General features: G+C 57.7%; 1 protein-coding gene across 1 annotated transcript; it reads left to right on the top strand.

Moving 5' to 3' along the window:
• Nucleotides 1-481: 481 nt before the first annotated feature.
• EPHA2 (EPH receptor A2) lies at nucleotides 482-14,481 on the top strand. The gene is made up of 17 exons (XM_061359453.1): nucleotides 482-722; nucleotides 3,460-3,527; nucleotides 4,897-5,560; nucleotides 7,144-7,299; nucleotides 7,391-7,723; nucleotides 7,847-7,971; nucleotides 8,761-8,920; nucleotides 9,009-9,108; nucleotides 9,209-9,264; nucleotides 9,345-9,470; nucleotides 9,558-9,740; nucleotides 10,018-10,079; nucleotides 10,205-10,414; nucleotides 10,495-10,644; nucleotides 10,928-11,121; nucleotides 12,470-12,625; nucleotides 14,325-14,481. The coding sequence occupies exons 1-17, from the start codon at nucleotides 653-655 to the stop codon at nucleotides 14,428-14,430; spliced, it is 2,919 nt and encodes a 972-aa protein (XP_061215437.1). The 5' UTR covers nucleotides 482-652; the 3' UTR covers nucleotides 14,431-14,481.
• The last annotated feature ends 3,220 nt before the right edge of the window (nucleotides 14,482-17,701 follow it).

Raw genomic sequence — 17,701 nt, 5'->3', positions numbered from 1 at the left:
GGCAACGGGATTTGGGGTGCAGTGGGGATCATTGGGGTGCTGGGGGTTTGGGGTGCTATGGATGGGGCAATGGGAGTTGGGGTGCAGTGGGATGCTGGGGTTGGGGATGCTGCAGGATTTGGGGTGCTTTGGGCTCCTGGGGATGTGGGGGCAGATTTGGGGCGCTGGAGCCCGATCCCGATGCCGCTGCTTATCCCCCCCCCCATACACCTGAGTGGTGGGCGGGGGGCGTGGCCGGTAGTAGCCGCTTGGCCACGCCCCCTGCCGCCATTGGCTGCGCCCCTCTTCCCTTCCCACGCCGCTTCATGAATGAAAGGGGTGGGGGGCGCGTTAACCCCTTAGGGGCCGGAGCGGGGGGGCAGGGGGTCACGGTGGTGTGGGCTCAATCCCGACCCAAACCCCCCCCCAACCCCATTGACTCCTCCATAGCCCCCCCGTGGGGCTCCCCCCATAACCCGCCCATTCCTTATCCCCATCCCCAGTCCCACACTGGTGCGTACTGGGAGCAGTTCCTGCCCCTTTAAGAGCGGGCGTGTCCGGGTGACATCACTCGGGGCATGAATGAACAGGAGCGGGGTGCTCTGCCCCATAGCGCTGGTGCCGCCGGTTGTGGGGCGCACCCCAAAACACCACCACCCCACCCCCCCGCACCATGGCGGGCACCCCCCCGGCCTTCACCCTCCTCTTCCTAACCGCCCTCACCCCCCTGGCAGCAGAGGAAGGTGAGTTCCCACTTTTGGGGTGGGGGGGCTCCCCTAAACCCACTTATGGGGGGGGCACCCATAGGGGTGGGGGGGGCTGAGAGGTTTGGGGGAGCCCCTAAAGTAAAGGCTGATGGTGAGGGCACCACTATAAACGGGGCACCCATGGGTGCGGTGGGGAAGCGCCGTTGAGGGGGTATTGAAGTTGGGGGGGTGAGTTTAAAATGGGGAGGAAAAGGCGTTTAAAAGAGAGGGGAAATGTTTAAAAGAGGGGGAAAAGGGTTCAAAAGTGGGGAAAAGTTTGAAAACGGAGGAAAAGGTTTGAAAGTGAAGGAAAAAGTTGAACAGGGAGGAAAAAGCTTTGAAACGGGAGGAAAAGCCTTAAAAGAGAGGTGGGAAAAGCTCAGAGGGGGGTGGGAAGCTGGAAGGGGATGGGGGTGAGGTTAAAAGAGGGGGGGAAAGGCAAAATGCGGAGGGAAACGCTAAAATGGGGGGAGAAACCGGGATTTTGGGGCAACTTTTCCCATGCGGAGCGGCCGCCTCGCGCTCGCTGGGGCCCGATCCCGCCGCCTGCGCCCCATAAGGAGTCCCTATGGAGGGGTCGGGGTTGGGGGGGGGGGGGGACTGAAATAAACGAGCCCCAAAAAGGGGGGATCTGACCCCAAAATGGAGCGCGGGGCCTGCCCGGCGCGGGGCTGGGCAGGATCCGGCCGGGGAACCGGGAACAATGTCAGGAAAACCCCGAAATCGTTGGGAAACCCAAGCGAGATTCCGGCCTCCTCCCGGTACCCCCCCCCCGGGCCGGGTTTGGGCTCAGTTTGGGGGATTTTGGGTTAAGAAAAGTGGGAAAAGTCACTTTTTAAAACATCGACTGAAGCTTTTCCGCGTTGAAGTCCCCAAAGGCTCTGTCCGAGGGGGTCAGAGGAAAAGGTGGAAGGTTCCGGTGCAAACGCAAAGAGAAGGGAGGCCGGGGGTGGCTCGGGGTGGAAAATCCCCCCCTAGAAACGAAGAATGGGGTAAAAAACCCCAAAATGAGGGGTTTGGGATGCAGGGGGAAGGAGGGATTCCTGCCGCAGCATTCCTAAAATGCCCGTTCCCATGAAGGAATTTTGGGGATATTGGGATTTTTGGGGTGCAAAAAGTGCAAATAAAGGGGAAGTGTTGGGAGAGTGGCGGGATGGGGGGAGGAGGGTGCGATTCCCATTGCTTGGAAAAGGTGAGATCCAATGGGATGGGGAGGTTGGGGGGTGCCCTGGCTGGATCCTGCCCGGCTCCGGCTGAGGTTTTGGGGCAGGGGGCTTGGGTTTGGGCTTTGCTTTGGCATCGGGATTCAGGTTAAGGATGAGGATTGGGATTGGAATTCGTTTTGGGGTTGGGATTCAGAGTGAGGCTGCGATGGGGACGGGGACAGGGATGGGGTTGAAAATGGAATTGGGGATGGGGAGAAGGATGCAGCGGGGACCGGACCGGGGATGCAGACATGGAGTGAGGTGGTGATGGTGATGAAGATGATGGTGGTGCCAGCAGCAGGGAATGTGGCACTGATGGTGATGGGGCTGCAGGAGGAAGATGAGGGTGGGCGAGGAAGGTGAGAGCGCTGCAGGGGCTGCACATGGGGGTGATGGCAAAGGGGGTGCCAATGGTGACGGAGGTGGCACCGGTGGGTGCTGCACCCGGGGATACCCCATAGGACCCCCCCGGCCCAGCTCCCCCCAGCCTCCCTTTCCGCTCTCCGGAGGCACGGAATTCCAGCCACAGGAAAGCCGGGATATCCGCCCCGCATCCTTCCTGACCGGGGCATGGGGCGAGGGGGGGGGCACAAACAGACCCATTCGTGCCCCCCCCAAACCTCGTTCTTGGGGTTCCCCCCCTCCCAGACCTCACCCCGTTGGGGCACTGCAGGAGCTCGCCCGTTCTCAGCAGTGGTTGTGGGGGGGAGCATCCGTTCCCAGCGCTCCCCCCATCCCATCGGGATGTGAACCCGGCGTCCGGGCACATTCCTGGGGGGTGATTCACCGGGGGGGGGGGGCCCCCGCCAGCGCTTCCCTCCCTGCGCCGCCTCCTCCTCCTCTTCCTCCCGGCGCCACCGCCCTGGACGTGCTGCAGCAGGTCCCGAACGGAGCCCTCGGCGCCTCCTGCCCCTCCTATGGGGGTCCCTGTGTGGGGATCCAATGGGAAGGTGCTGGAATGGGGACCCCGGGGGGTGCCTTGGGGGTCCTGGGAGCGTTTGTAGGTGTTGGGGGCAGCTGTGGGTCATGGGGGCACCCGTGGGTCCTGGGGGATGCTCATTGGTACCGGGGGATGTTCATGGGTACCGGAGACGTCCATGAGTACCGGGGGATGTCCGTGGGTACCAGGGGATGTCCGTGGGTACCAGGGGATGTCCATGGGTCCCAGTAGCATCCGTGGACCCCATGGATATACATGTGAGTCCCAAGGCCATCCACGGGTCCTGGGGGCTTCCGTGGCTCCCAAAGGCATCCATGGGATGCCCATACACAGGTCCTGGAGGCGCATGCGTGGGTCCTGCAGGGATGTTGTGTATTGAAGGGATATATACATGGATCCCGAGGACATCCATGGCTCCTGGGGTCATCTGTGTGTCCCAAGGATGTGCACATAGGTCCTGGGGGATGTCCGTGGGTCCAAGGGATGTATTGGTGGCACTTGCAGGCCCTGGGGCCACCCATGGGTGCTCACTGAGGGCCCTCATCCTCTCCTCCCTCTCCTTCCCTACATCCCGGTCCTCTCTCCGCAGTGGTGCTGCTGGACTTCGCGAAGGCGCAGGGGGAGCTGGGCTGGCTCACCCAGCCCTATGGCAAAGGGGTGAGCACCGGGGACAGGGATGGGGCCTCCATGGGGCAGGGGCACCTGTGGGCATGGGAACTTGCATGGGGATGGAAACCTCCACGCAGGAGCATCTCTGGGAATGGGGACATCTATAGGGATTGGGGGATGGTGAGCTCATGCAGATGGGGTTCATCCATAGGGATTGAGGTGGGGACATCCATGGGGAAATCCATGAGGTTCATGGGGACCTTCATGCAGATGGGGGCATCCCTGGGAACTGGGGATATCCATGGAGATGAGGACCTCTGTGGGGATGAGTGTGGGAGCATCCATGGGGATGGGGACACCCATGAGGTTGGGGATGTTCATTGGGATGGGGACCTCCATGGGGATGAGTGTGGGAGCATCCATGGGGATGGGGACACCCAAGAGGTTGGGGATGTTCATTGGGATGAGGACCTCTGTGAGGATGAGTGTGGGAGCATCCATGGGGATGGGGACCATGAGGTTGGGGATGTTCATTGGGATGAGGACCTCTGTGAGGATGAGTGTGGGAGCATCCATGGGGATGGGGACACCCATGGGGTTGGGGATGTTCATTGGGATGGGGACCTCTATGGGGATGAGTGTGGGAGCATCCATGGGGATGGGGACACTCATGGCACTGGGGATGTTCACTGGGATGGGGACCTCCATGGGGATGAGTGTGGGAGCATCCATGGGGATGGGGACACCCATGAGGTTGGGGATGTTCATTGGGATGAGGACCTCCATGGGGATGAGTGTGGGAGCATCCATGGGGATGGGGACACCCATGAGGTTGGGGATGTTCATTGGGATGAGGACCTCTGTGAGGATGAGTGTGGGAGCATCCATGGGGATGGGGACACCCATGAGGTTGGGGATGTTCATTGGGATGGGGACCTCCATGGGGATGAGTGTGGGAGCATCCATGGGGATGAGTGTGGGGGCCTCCATGGGGATGAGTGTGGGAGCATCCATGGGGATGGGGACACCCATGGCGTTGGGGATGTTCATTGGGATGGGGATGAGTGTGGGAGCATCCATGGGGATGAGTGTGGGGGCCTCCATGGGGATGAGTGTGGGAGCATCCATGGGGATGGGGACACCCATGGCGTTGGGGATGTTCATTGGGATGGGGACCTCTATGGGGATGAGTGTGGGAGCATCCATGGGGATGAGTGTGGGAGCATCCATGGGGATGAGTGTGGGAGCATCCATGGGGATGAGTGTGGGAGCATCCATGGGGATGGGGACACCCATGAGGTTGGGGATGTTCATTGGGATGGGGACCTCTATGGGGATGAGTGCATCCATAGGGACCGAGGCCGCCCTCCCCCTGCCTTAGTTTCCGCCCCATAGCCTTGGTGTCTCTCTGCCCCAGTGGGACCTGCTGCAGAACATGCTCAACGACTCCTCCATCTACCTCTACCTGGTGTGCAACGTGCTGGAGGGCGAGCAGGACAACTGGCTCCGCACCAACTGGATCTACCGCGGCGCGGCCCAGCGCATCTTCATCGAGCTCCAGTTCACCGTGCGCGACTGCAACAGCTTCCCCAGCGGCGGCGGCGGCACCTGCAAGGAGACCTTCAACCTCTACTACGCCGAGTCGGACGTGGATTACGGCACCAACTTCCAGAAGAGGCAGTTCAGGAAGATCGACACCATCGCCCCGGATGAGATCACGGTGCAGGAGGACTTTGTCACCCGGAACGTGAAGCTCAACGTGGAGGTGCGCTCCGTGGGGCCGCTCACACGCAAAGGTTTCTACCTGGCCTTCCAGGACCTGGGCGCCTGCGTGGCGCTGCTCTCGGTGCGCATCTACTACAAGCGGTGCCCGGCGGTGGTGCGGGGCATGGCGCGGTTCCCGCACACCGTGGCCGGCGGGGACTCGCAGACCCTGGCCGAGGTGAGGGGCACCTGCGTGGAGGAGGCGGTGGCGGAGCAGGCGCCCGCGCTGCACTGCAACGCTGATGGAGAGTGGCTGGTGCCCATCGGGGAGTGCCTCTGCCGGGCCGGGTACCAGAGAGTGGGGGACGCCTGCCAAGGTAGGACATGGGGGTAGTGGGGATGGGGCAGGGTGGGGTGGGGTACGGGTGGGATGGGGTGGGGTGGGATGGGAGGAAGTGGGTGGGATAGGATATGGAGGGGATACAGGTGGGACAAGATGGGGTGGGATGAAGGAGATGGGATAGGATATGGAGGGGATACAGGTGGGACAAGATGGGATGGGATGAAGGAGATGGGATAGGATATGGATAGGATACAGGTGGGACACGATACAGGTGTGACAAGATGGGATGGGATGAAGTAGATGGGATAGGATATGGATAGGATACAGGTGGGACAAGATGGGATGGGATGAAGGAGATGGGATAGGATATGGAGGGGATACAGGTGGGACAGGATACAGGTGGGACACGATACAGGTGGGACAAGATGGTGTGGGATGAAGGAGATGGGATGGATATGGATGGATACAGGTGGGACAGGATGGGTGACAAGATGGGATGGGATGAAGTAGATGGGATAGGATATGGATAGGATACAGGTGGGACAAGATGGGATGGGATGAAGGAATGGGATAGGATATGGAAGGATGGTGGGAGATATAAAGATGGGATGGGATGAAGTAGATGGGATAGGATATGGAGGGATACAGGTGGGACAAGATGGGATGGGATGAAGGAGATGGGATAGGATATGGAGGGGATACAGGTGGGACAGGATACAGGTGGGACACGATACAGGTGGGACAAGATGGTGTGGGATGAAGGAGATGGGATAGGATATGGATAGGATACAGGTGGGACAGGATACAGGTGTGACAAGATGGGATGGGATGAAGTAGATGGGATAGGATATGGATGGGATACAGGTGGGACAAGATGGAGTGAGATACAGAAGGGATGGGATGAAATGGGTTGAAGTAGATGGGATAGGATATGGATGGGATACAGGTGGGACAGGATACAGGTGGGACAAGATGGAGTGAGGTATAGAAGGGATGGGATGAAATGGGATGAGATACAGATGGGATGGGATATGAAATGGGATGAGATACAGATGGGATAGGATATGGACAAGATGAGGTAGGACACAGATGGGACAGGATGAAATGGGATGAGATACAGACAGGATGGTATGAAATGGGATGAAGTAGATGGGGTAGGATATGGATGAGATACAGGTGGGATGAGATGGGGTGAGGTACAGGAGGGATGGGATGAAATGGGATGAGATACAGATGGGAGGGGATGAGGCAGAGATGCAGTGAGACAGAATATGGATGGAATGGGATACAGGTGGGACATGATGGGATTGGGATGACATGGGACGAGATACAGATGGGACAGGATACAGGTGGGACGAGATGGGGTGAGATACAATTGGAATGGGGTGAAATGGGCTGAGATACAGGTGGGATGGGATGGGGTACGGGCGGGACATGGTGGGGTGGGATGAGATGGAGTGAGATACAGATGTGGTGTGATGGGGTGAGCTGGAGGGTGAGGGGGTGCTCAGGAGGCGAGGACCCATCAGCTCCGTGCATGCCAAGGGGTGAGCAGAGAAATCGGGTGCTGCGCTGGGCTCTCACTGCTGCCCCTGTGTCTGTTCCCCCCCTCCCCAGCCTGCCCCCCCGGCTCCTTCAAGGCCACGGTGTCTGCGGGGGGCTGCCAGCCCTGTCCCCCCCACACGCTGCCATCCCCTGAGGCCGCCGCTGCCTGCCCCTGCCAGGACGGCTTCTTCCGCACCCCCAGCGACCCCCCCGAGGACCCCTGCACCCGTGAGTGACCTCTGGGGACAGGGAAACCAGAGCCCGGTGCCACCATCCCTCCCCTGACCTCACCCCCCTGTTCTGTGTCCCCCTATTCCAGGTCCCCCCTCGCCACCCCAGGGCGTCACAGCCATCGGGATGGGGGCTTCGGTGCAGCTGCGCTGGTCCCCCCCCGCGGACCCGGGTGGCCGTGAGGATGTCACCTACAGCATCACCTGCGAGCAGTGCTGCCCGGAGAGCGGCGAGTGCCGGCCCTGCGACGGGGGGGTCCGGTACTCACAGCCCCCCCGGGGACTGGCAGGGACCGGGGTCACCGTCACCGACCTGGAGCCGTACGTCAACTACACCTTCACAGTTGAAGCCCGCAATGGGGTGTCCCCGTACAGCCAACACCGCAGCGTGGCCACCGCCTCCATCAGCGTCAACCAGACGGGTAGGGGGTCACCAGCGTCTCCCAACCTTCCTTACATCACCTCCGTGATGGCCTCGTACCCCCCTGGGACACCTTCATGGTGTCCTGAACCCTGATGGTGACACCTCCGTGTGCCCCTGGCAGAGCCACCCCGGGTGACATCGGTGAGCCTGGACGGACGGACGTCCACCAGCTTGGTCCTCTCCTGGACGGTGCCACCGCGGCAGCAGAGTCGGGTCTGGAAGTACGAGGTCACCTACAGCAAGAAGGTCCGTCCCCTAAGCATGGCTTCAGTCCATCCATCACCCCTCATCTGCATCACTCCCATCCATCAATGTCACCTCCATCCATGACCCTATTCCCATCCGTGTCCACTGCATCCTTGACCCTATCCACACCCTCTGATACATCAGCGTTGCCTCCATCCATGACCCTATCCACATTACCCTCCCATCCGTCCGTGTCACCTCCAACCATGTCACCCCCATCCATGACCCTATCCACATTACCCTCCCATCCATCCGTGTCACCTCCATCCGTGTCACCTCCATCCGTGTCACCTCCATCCGTGACCCTATCCACATCACCCTCCCATCCATCCATGTCATCTCCATCCATGACCCTATTCCCATCCATGTCCACTGCATCCTTGACCCTATCCACACCCTCTGATCCATCCGTGTCGCCTCCATCCATGTCACCTCCACCCGTGACCCTATCCACATTACCCTCCCATCCATCCGTGTCACCTCCATCCGTGTCACCTCCATCCGTGTCACCTCCATCCATGTCATCTCCATCCATGTCCCTATTCACATCACCCTCCCGTCCATCCATGTCATCTCCACCCGTGTCACCTCCATCCATGACCCTAACCACATCACCCTCCCATCCATCCACGTCATCTCCATCCATGTTCCTATTCACATCACCCTCCCGTCCATCCATGTCATCTCTGTGTCACCTCCATCCATGACCCTATCCACATTACCCTCCCATCCATCCACGTCACCTCCATCCACGTCACCTCCATCCCTGTCTCCCCCCCGTGTCCCCAGGTGGATGAGAACAGTTACTCGGTGCTGCGCTGCGAGGGCACCTCCGTCACCCTCCCCAAGCTGTCCCCTGCCACCACCTACGTGGTGCGGGTCCAGGCGCTCACCTCCGACGGCCACGGGGCCTACAGCCCCCAGCACGAGTTCGAGACCCTGCCCGAGGGTGAGGACCCTGGGGGACAGGATTTTGGGGTGGGGGTCCAGGGGGTGCTCGGTTCACCCCAAGTCTCCCCCTTGAATCACACCAACAGGCGCTGAGGCCATGGCATCCGCCACCGTCATCAGCGGCTCCATCGTTGGTGTTGTCTTTGTCCTCCTGCTCTTGGGTGCTCTCCTCTACGTCCTCCGGCGGTAAGGAGATAAAATACCCCAATACCCCCCCCAAAACCAAAATACCATTTTCCACCACCATAAATGGTGTTTAAATGGTCAAAATGCCACTTTTCCATAGGAGGAGGAGGTCACGGCCACGCCACTCTGCTGAGGATGTCTACTTCTCCAAGTCAGGTGAGCAATGGGATGGTGGGTTCAATGGGGATGGATGGGGGGTTGATGTGGGTGCTGACACCCCCTACGGCACCCCACAGAGCAGCTGAAGCCCCTCAAGACCTACGTTGACCCCCACACCTATGAGGACCCCAACCAAGCCATGCTCAAGTTCACCACCGAGATCCCTCCATCCTTCATCACCCGCCAGAAGGTCATCGGTGCCGGTAGGTCCTCAGGTGGCTTCGTCACCCCAAAGACACCCCAAAGTTGGTCCATGGTGAAGGGATGAACATCTCCCATCCTCTGGACAGGTGAATTTGGGGAGGTCTACAAGGGGACCCTGAAGCGTGGCAAGAAGGAGGTGCCGGTGGCCATCAAGACCTTGAAGGTGGGCTACACGGAGAAGCAACGCGTGGACTTCTTGAGCGAAGCCACCACCATGGGCCAGTTCTGCCACCACAACATCATCCGCCTGGAAGGGGTCGTCTCCAAGTGTGAGTCCCAAAACCCCCCAATTTCCCTGCAAAACACCCCAAAAAATGGCTCTATGGGAATGGGGTGTTTTGAGCAATGATGTACGAGGGGGTCGGGAGGGGAAGGTTGGGAGTTTGAGGGGTTTTGGGTTTTGGGGGGTTTGGTAGTGTTTCTTTTGGTGGGAATTGGGGTTTTGGGGGGGTTGTTGTTATTTTGGGGTTGGTTTTGGGGTTCGGGAGGGGTTGGTGAGATTTTTAGGGTCTTATTTTACCCATTTTGGGTTTTTTCTTCCTCCAGACAAACCCTTCATGATCATCACAGAGTACATGGAGAACGGCGCGTTGGACAAGTTCCTGCGGGTAGGTGAAGTGGGGTGGCAACGTGTGTGTCCCACCAGCACAGGCAAGGCTGGAGCCCCCAAACTCCCCCCATGGGAGATGTGCTGAGAGATGGATTCAAGGCTGGGTTCTCCTCCTTTTCCTAGGAAAAAGAAGGGGAATTTGGTGTCATCCAGCTGGTGGGGATGCTGAGGGGCATCGCCGCCGGCATGAAGTACTTGGCCAACATGAATTACGTCCACCGGGATCTGGCGGCCCGGAATATCCTGGTGAACAGCAACCTGGTGTGCAAAGTGTCGGATTTTGGCCTTTCCAGAGTGCTGGAAGATGATCCTGAAGCCACCTACACCACCAGCGTGGGTGCCACCACGGGGCCATGGTGAGGGTGGGGTCTGGGGGGGAAGATAAAGGGTTGACCCCAGTGTTGCTGCTGCAGGGTGGGAAGATCCCCATCCGTTGGACAGCCCCTGAAGCCATCTCCTACCGCAAGTTCACCTCCGCCAGTGATGTCTGGAGCTACGGCATCGTCATGTGGGAGGTGATGTCCTATGGAGAGAGACCCTACTGGGAGCTCTCGAACCACGAGGTGAGCCCCTCCAACCTCAGTCTTTGGGGGGCATTCTGGCAAATGGACAGCTTTGGGGGGCTTGGGGGGGGTAGCACCACTCAACCTCCTCCTTTTGAGGGTGGTGAGGCACTGATTGCCCAAAGAAGTTGTGGTTGCCCGATCCCTGGTTGTGTTCAAGGCCAGGTTGGACACGGTGGCTTGGAGCAAGCTGCTCCAGTGGAAGGGGTCCCTGCCTTGGAGCTGGATGAGCTTTAAGGTCCCTTCAACCAAAACCATTCTGGGATCCTATGGTTCCTCACAGGTGATGAAGGCCATCAACGAGGGCTTCCGCCTGCCCGCGCCGCTGGACTGCCCCTCGGCCATCTACCAGCTGATGATGCAGTGCTGGCAGCAGGAGCGCTCCCGGCGCCCCAAGTTCGCCGACGTCGTCAGCATCCTGGACAAGCTCATCCGTGCCCCCGAGTCCCTCAAGGCGCTGGCGGACTTTGACCCCCGGTGAGCAATGATGGGCAGGTTGGGCCCCTGCACGTGTTGCTGCACCTCCGGCATTGGGGTTGCATCCTGGCATTGCTTTGAGCATCCTTGGGCTGGGTTCTGCATCGCTGCAGCCCTGCATCTCTGCATGCTTCCACCGCTGCGGTCTCGCCTTGCTGCTTGCATCGCTGTATTCTCGCATCTCTTTGTTCTTGGGTTGCAGATGCACTCAAGGAGGCATCCCTGTATCCTTGCATTGCTTCTTGTAGCTCTGTGTTCTGGCACCCCTGCGTCTGTTGCATCGCTTTGTGCATTTGTTGCCTTGGGGTTTGCATCTGCATTCAAGCATCTCTGCATTCTCGTGTTGGGGTTTTGTTGCATCTCCATTCTTGCACCTTTGAATTCCTGCATCTCTACATTCTTGCCTTGATTTTTGCCTCCCTGCATCCTTGAATTGATTCTTGCACCCCTGCATTCTTGCATTGCTTTGTGCACCCCTGCAGTTTCATCTTGGGGTTTGCACCTGCATTTTTGCATTGCTGCTTGTATCCCTGCACTCTGGCACTGCTTTTTGCCCCATTGCAGCCTCACACTTCTTTACTGCAGCTCCCCCTTTCCTCACTGTGTTTTCCCCTGTTGTATTCCTGCGTTGCTCTTCCACACCCTGGCATTCCCATGCTCCTTTTTGCACCATTGCATCCTGGTTCTGCAGTTCCACATCCCCACTTCGCTCCTCACATCCCTGCATTCCTGCACCCTCTGCACGCTCCCCTTGCTTTCTGCACCTTGGCTTCCTTGTGCTCTTTGCATCTGTGCTCTTGTGAACTGACTTTGCCTTTTTATCCCCCCACATTCTCCACTTCCCTTTGCATTTGTGGCAGGTTTCTCATTTCACCCGATTTTCTGCTTTTCATTTGTGCATTTTGGTGCTTTTTGGTGTTTCCCCTTTGCCATTTTCACCGTTCCCTGCATTTGCGCCTCTCCTCTTGCATTTCCCCTTTGCACCTTCACATCTGGGTGCTTCCTCATCACCTCTTTCGTGTTCTGCTTCTGCTTTTGCCTTCACTCCTTGCGTCTCTTGCACATCCCCACATCTGGACATCCCGGTGCTGCCTTTGTGCACCGGTGCTTTTCGTTTGCTTGGGTTCCTCTCTTTCTGCATCCCCATTTCCACCCCCTTTTTCCTGCATCTTTCCACTTTCACAGTATTGTATTTTTTTTTTTGCATCTTTGCTTTTCCAGCACTGTTTTTTGGGCATGGTTTCATTTCCACGTTATTTTTGCACCCTCTTTTTTTATCCTTCCATTTGTTCCTCCTCCCATTCCCGCATCATTTCCCCCCCCTTTGTCCCATCCCCATCCCCTGCAGGGTCTCCATCCGCCTGCCCAGCACCAGCGGCTCCGAGGGCATTCCCTTCCGCTCCGTCCCCGAGTGGCTGGAGTCCATCCGGATGCCCCAGTACACGGAGCACTTCATGGCCTCGGCCTACAGCACCATTGAGAAGGTCCTGCAGATGACCAGCGAGTGAGTCCATACCCTGCACCAGCCCCGTGTTGTCCCCATTCTTGTATCCATGGTCTCCCCTTGGTATTCCCGTTCTGTCCGCACACCATTCCTATGCTGTCCCCTTGACATTCCCATGGTGTACCTGTACTATCCCCATCTTGTCCCCTTATTCCCACACTGCCCCTTCATATCCTCACAGTGTCCCCTATACTGTCCCTACACTGTCCCCTTGATATTCCCATACTGTCCTCATGATGCCCTATGCTGTGTCCCTGTACTGACCCTATGGTGTCCCTTTACTGTCCCCATTCTATCCCTATGGTGTCCCTTTACTGTCCCCATTCTATCCCTATGGTGTCCCTGTACTGACCCTATGGTGTCCCTGTACTGTTCCATTCTGTCCCTATGGTGTCCCTTTACTGTCCCCATTCTATCCCTATGGTGTCCTGGTACTGTCCCTATGGTGTCCCTGTACTGTCCCCATTCTGTCCCTATGGTGTCCCTTTACTGTCCCCATTCTACCCCTATGGTGTCCCTGTACTGTCCCCATTCTGTCCCTATGGTGTCCCTTTACTGTCCCCATTCTATCCCTATGGTGTCCCTTTACTGTCCCCATTCTATCCCTATGGTGTCCCTTTACTGTCCCAGTTCTATCCCTATGGTGTCCCTTTACTGTCCCCATTCTATCCCTATGGTGTCCCTGTACTGTCCCCATTCTATCCCTATGGTGTCCCTTTACTGTCCCCATTCTATCCCTATGGTGTCCCTGTACTGTCCCCGTTCTATCCCTATGGTGTCCCTTTACTGTCCCCGTTCTATCCCTATGGTGTCCCTTTACTGTCCCCGTTCTATCCCTATGGTGTCCCTTTACTGTCCCCGTTCTATCCCTATGGTGTCCCTTTACTGTCCCCATTCTATCCCTATGGTGTCCCTGTACTGTCCCCATTCTATCCCTATGGTGTCCCTGTACTGTCCCCATTCTATCCCTATGGTGTCCCTGTACTGTCCCCATTCTATCCCTATGGTGTCCCTGTACTGTCCCTATGGTGTCCCTGTGCTGTCCCCACACTATCCCCTCGCTATTTACATTCTGTCTCCACACTGTCCCCATGATGCCCTATGCTGTGTCCCTGTACTGTCCCCATTCTGTCCCTATGGTGTCCCTGTACTGTCCCCATTCTGTCCCTATGGTGTCCCTGTACTGTCCCCATTCTGTCCCTATGGTGTCCCTGTACTGTCCCCATTCTGTCCCTATGGTGTCCCTGTACTGTCCCCATTCTGTCCCTATGGTGTCCCTGTGCTATCCCCATTCTGTTCCTATGGTGTCCCTGTGCTATCCCCACACTATCCCCTTGCTATTCCCATTCTATCCCCACACTGTCCTTGTACATTCCCATGCTCTATCCCCACACTGTCCCCATGCCATCCCTGTATTGTCCCCACCTTCTCCCCTCTATATTCCCCCCTGTCCCCGTGCTGCCTCCAGCAGTGTCCCCATATTGTCCCTGTGATGCCCCGCACCATCCCACAGGACACGAGGACATGCTGCAAAACAAACCCCCTTCCATAGCATTGGGCTCAACCCTTCCTATCCATAAACCTGGGGATGAGCCACATCCCTTGGGAACACTGCAGGCGGGGGGGGGGGGTCATCACCACCATTTTCCACCCCACATCCCGGATCTTGGTGCATTTCCTCCCTCTCCCCCCATTCCAGTGACATCAAGAGGGTCGGCGTGCGGCTGCCGGGGCACCAGAAGCGCATCGCCTACAGCCTGCTGGGGCTGCAGGAGCAGGCCAGCGCCGGGGGGGCACCCCTCTGACCCCCCCCCCCACACTACTTGAAACCAACCAAATGAAGACACCCCCCCCCCTCCTCCCCGAGGGGCTTATTTATTATGTCTATTATTATTATTAAGGTGATTTATACCATTATTATGAGCAATCCCCAGGGATGGGGATGGAACGGGTGCCCCCCCCCATCCAGCACCAAGCTGCAATGATGGGAACTCATTTGGGGTGGTTTTGGGGGGGTTCCTCTTTAGTTTCCCACATTTCAAGAACAAAACCAAGGCCTCAGCCCCCAAACCGGCCCCCTATTTATTCCTCCCCCCACACACTGGGGTTTGGGGGGGGGGGGTTACCCCTCCTGCCTTTTCCTTTCCTTTTTCATCCTAATTTATTCTATTTTTGTATATTTATTGCAAGGAAGCAAAGGTCGGGGCAAAAAGAGGGGAAAGAAAACCTGGATCCCTTTATTTTTATTTGGGTGCTGTTTTTTTGTTTGTTTTCCATTTTTTTATTGGATTTTGGGGGGTTTTGAGGGATTTTCATGAGGTTTTGATTCAAATAAAAATGTGCTTTTTTTTTGTTTTCTAGAATCACTGGCTTGGGGCTATTGATGCAGTTGGGGGGGCAAAAGGGGGGGCATGGATTTAAGGGCTTTTAAGGGGTTTAGAAGTGATTTTTAAGAGGGGTTGGGGGGGTTAAGGATTTCTTAAAGGGGTTTTTAAGGGGGGGACTTAAGGAGGTTTAAGGGTTTAAGAGGGGGTTTATGGGGTTTCTAAGGGGTTTATGGGTTTCTTAATGGGGTTATCAGGGCTTTTTAAGGGGTTATTGGGTTTTTAAGGGGTGATCGGGACTTTTAAGAGGTGTTTTGGGGGGGGTTAAGGGGGTTTCAAAGGGGTTACTGGTGATTTTAAGGGTTATGGGGTTATTTGGGGTGTAAAGGAGTTTTAAGGGGTTATTGGGGTTTTTAAGGGAGTTTTAAGGGGTTATTGGGAGTTTTAAGGGGTTATTGGGAGTTTTAAGGGGTGATTTTGAGTTCTTAAAGGGGTTTTTGGGGATTACTGGGTTTTTAAGCGGGTTTTCAGGGGTCCTGCACACTCGAGCAGCGTTTCCCATCCAAAGGCTGTTTCCGTCAGCACAATCCACAGGGAACTGGGCCCAAGCCACACGGCCGGGGCCGGCTGCCCGGTGCCTGCAAATCACAGGGTGGGAAAGGGCCGGAAAAGGGGTTTTTTTGCTTGCCCAAACCCATAGAGAACAGTGGGGGGGGGGAGGGGAAGGAGCAGCCCCTGCCTGCCCAAGCTGCTGTTTTGGGTGGGTTTCACCCGATTTGGGGTGTTTGGGCCTGGGGGTGTCAGCAGTGCCCTAGCACCCTCAGTGGAAGGGGGAGGCAGTAGATGTGGGTGCATGGCATCACCCAGCAGCACCTTTGGGTGCAGCTCCCATCCTAAACCCCATTGGAGCAGGGGAGGGGTGATGGGGGCATCACCCATGGGTGCTGTGGTACCCATGTCCCACTGAGCATCCTCCCTATGGGCTGGGGGGGGTGAGGACCCCCTTTGCTATGGTCCCATTGCCCCACTGAGCACCCTCCATGGGTGCTGGGGTCCCCTCACCCCATTGAGCACCCTCCATGGGTTGACCCCAACTGCCCCCCCCTGCTCCCCTGCTGGGGGGGGGGGGAACCAAAGAGCTGGGATAGGGGAGCTGAGCACTTCCCCCACCCCATTTCCCCTCAGACATGGGGTCACAAAACACCCCCCTCCCTTAGTAATTGCAGTGATTAAGACTAATTACGTGCTGATAATTATAAGGGGGGGGTTCATGGGGACACTTTGGTACATGGCCAGGGGCTTGGGGCAGACTGGGGGTGATTTGGGGGTGCTTTAAGCGCTGTGTGGCATATGGGGAGGGGGTGCTCCCCCCAGACTGAGCCCCATAGGGATGGAGGAGCAGGAGGAAGACTCGATGGAGGATGCATTTAATGCAAAAGCACAGCCCCCCAAGCCCAGACACTTGGGTCCCCTGGAATCACCTGGGGGGGGAGGGTGGAGGACGAGGACCACCCCTGTTTGCATGGGTGACATCCTTGGGTGCCCTCATTCATCCCTTGGGGTTGGCGAGCTCCTCGATCGCTCTCCGCAGCTGTAGGGGGGCAGAGGAGGCGGGATGGGATGGGATGGGATGGGATGGATGGGATGGATGGGATAGATGGGATGGGATAGATGGGATGGGATGGGATGGGATAAATGGGATGGGATGGATGGGATGGAATGGGATGGATGGGATGGATGGGAATGATGGGATGGGATGGGATGGATGGGATGGGATGGATGGGATGGATGGGATGGGATAGGATGGGATAGGATGGGATGGGATGGGGTGCTGTGGATGGGATGGGATGGGATGGGATGGATGGGATGGATGGGATGGGATGGGATGGATGGGATGGGATGGGATGGGATGGGATGGGATGGATGGGATGGGATGGGATGGGATGGGATGGGATGGGATGGGATGGGATGGATGGGATGGGATGGGATGGATGGGATGGGATGGGATGGGATAGGATGGGATGGATGGGATGGGATGGATGGGATGGGATGGATGGGATGGGATGGGATGGATGGGATGGGATGGATGGGATGGGATGGGATGGGATGGATGGGATGGGATGGGATGGGATGGGATGGGATGGATGGGATGGGATGGGATGGGATGGGATGGGATGGGATGGGATGGGTTGGGATGGGATGGGATGGGATGGGATGGGTTGGGATGGGATGGGATGGGATGGGATGGGATGGATGGGATGGGATGGGATGGGATGGGATTGGATGGGATTGGACTGGATGGATGGGATGGGGTTGGGATGGATGGGATGGGATGGGGATGGGGATGGGGATGGGGATGGGATGGGATGGGATGGGATGGGATGGGATGGGATGGGATGGGTTGGGATGGGATGGGTTGGGATGGGATGGGATGGGTTGGGATGGGATGGGATGGATGGGATGGGTTGGGATGGGATGGGTTGGGATGGGATGGGTTGGGATGGGATGGGATGGATGGGATGGGATGGGATGGGATGGGATGGGATGGGATGGGTTGGGATGGGATGGGGTTTGCCCATGTTGTTGTCCCCCCCCCCCGTGTCCCCCCCTCACCTCGGCCCTGCTGACGGCTCCCACCAGCTCCCCAAAGCGGGTGACAAAGACGCGCTGCAGCTTGAGCAGCTCAAAGAGGTGATGGGCCTGGGGGGGGACAGAGCCAGCCCTGATCCCCCCACCCTGGCACTGATGGGGC

The sequence above is a fragment of the Neopsephotus bourkii genome, unplaced genomic scaffold (genome assembly GCF_033783945.1).
Source record: "Neopsephotus bourkii isolate Nb327-2 ecotype Australia unplaced genomic scaffold, CSIRO-AGI_Nbou_v1 NB_981, whole genome shotgun sequence".
Taxonomy (NCBI): Eukaryota; Metazoa; Chordata; class Aves; order Psittaciformes; family Psittacidae; genus Neopsephotus; species Neopsephotus bourkii.
The sequence above is the reverse complement of the archived record's forward strand: the minus strand, read 5'-3'. Positions and strand labels throughout refer to the sequence as shown.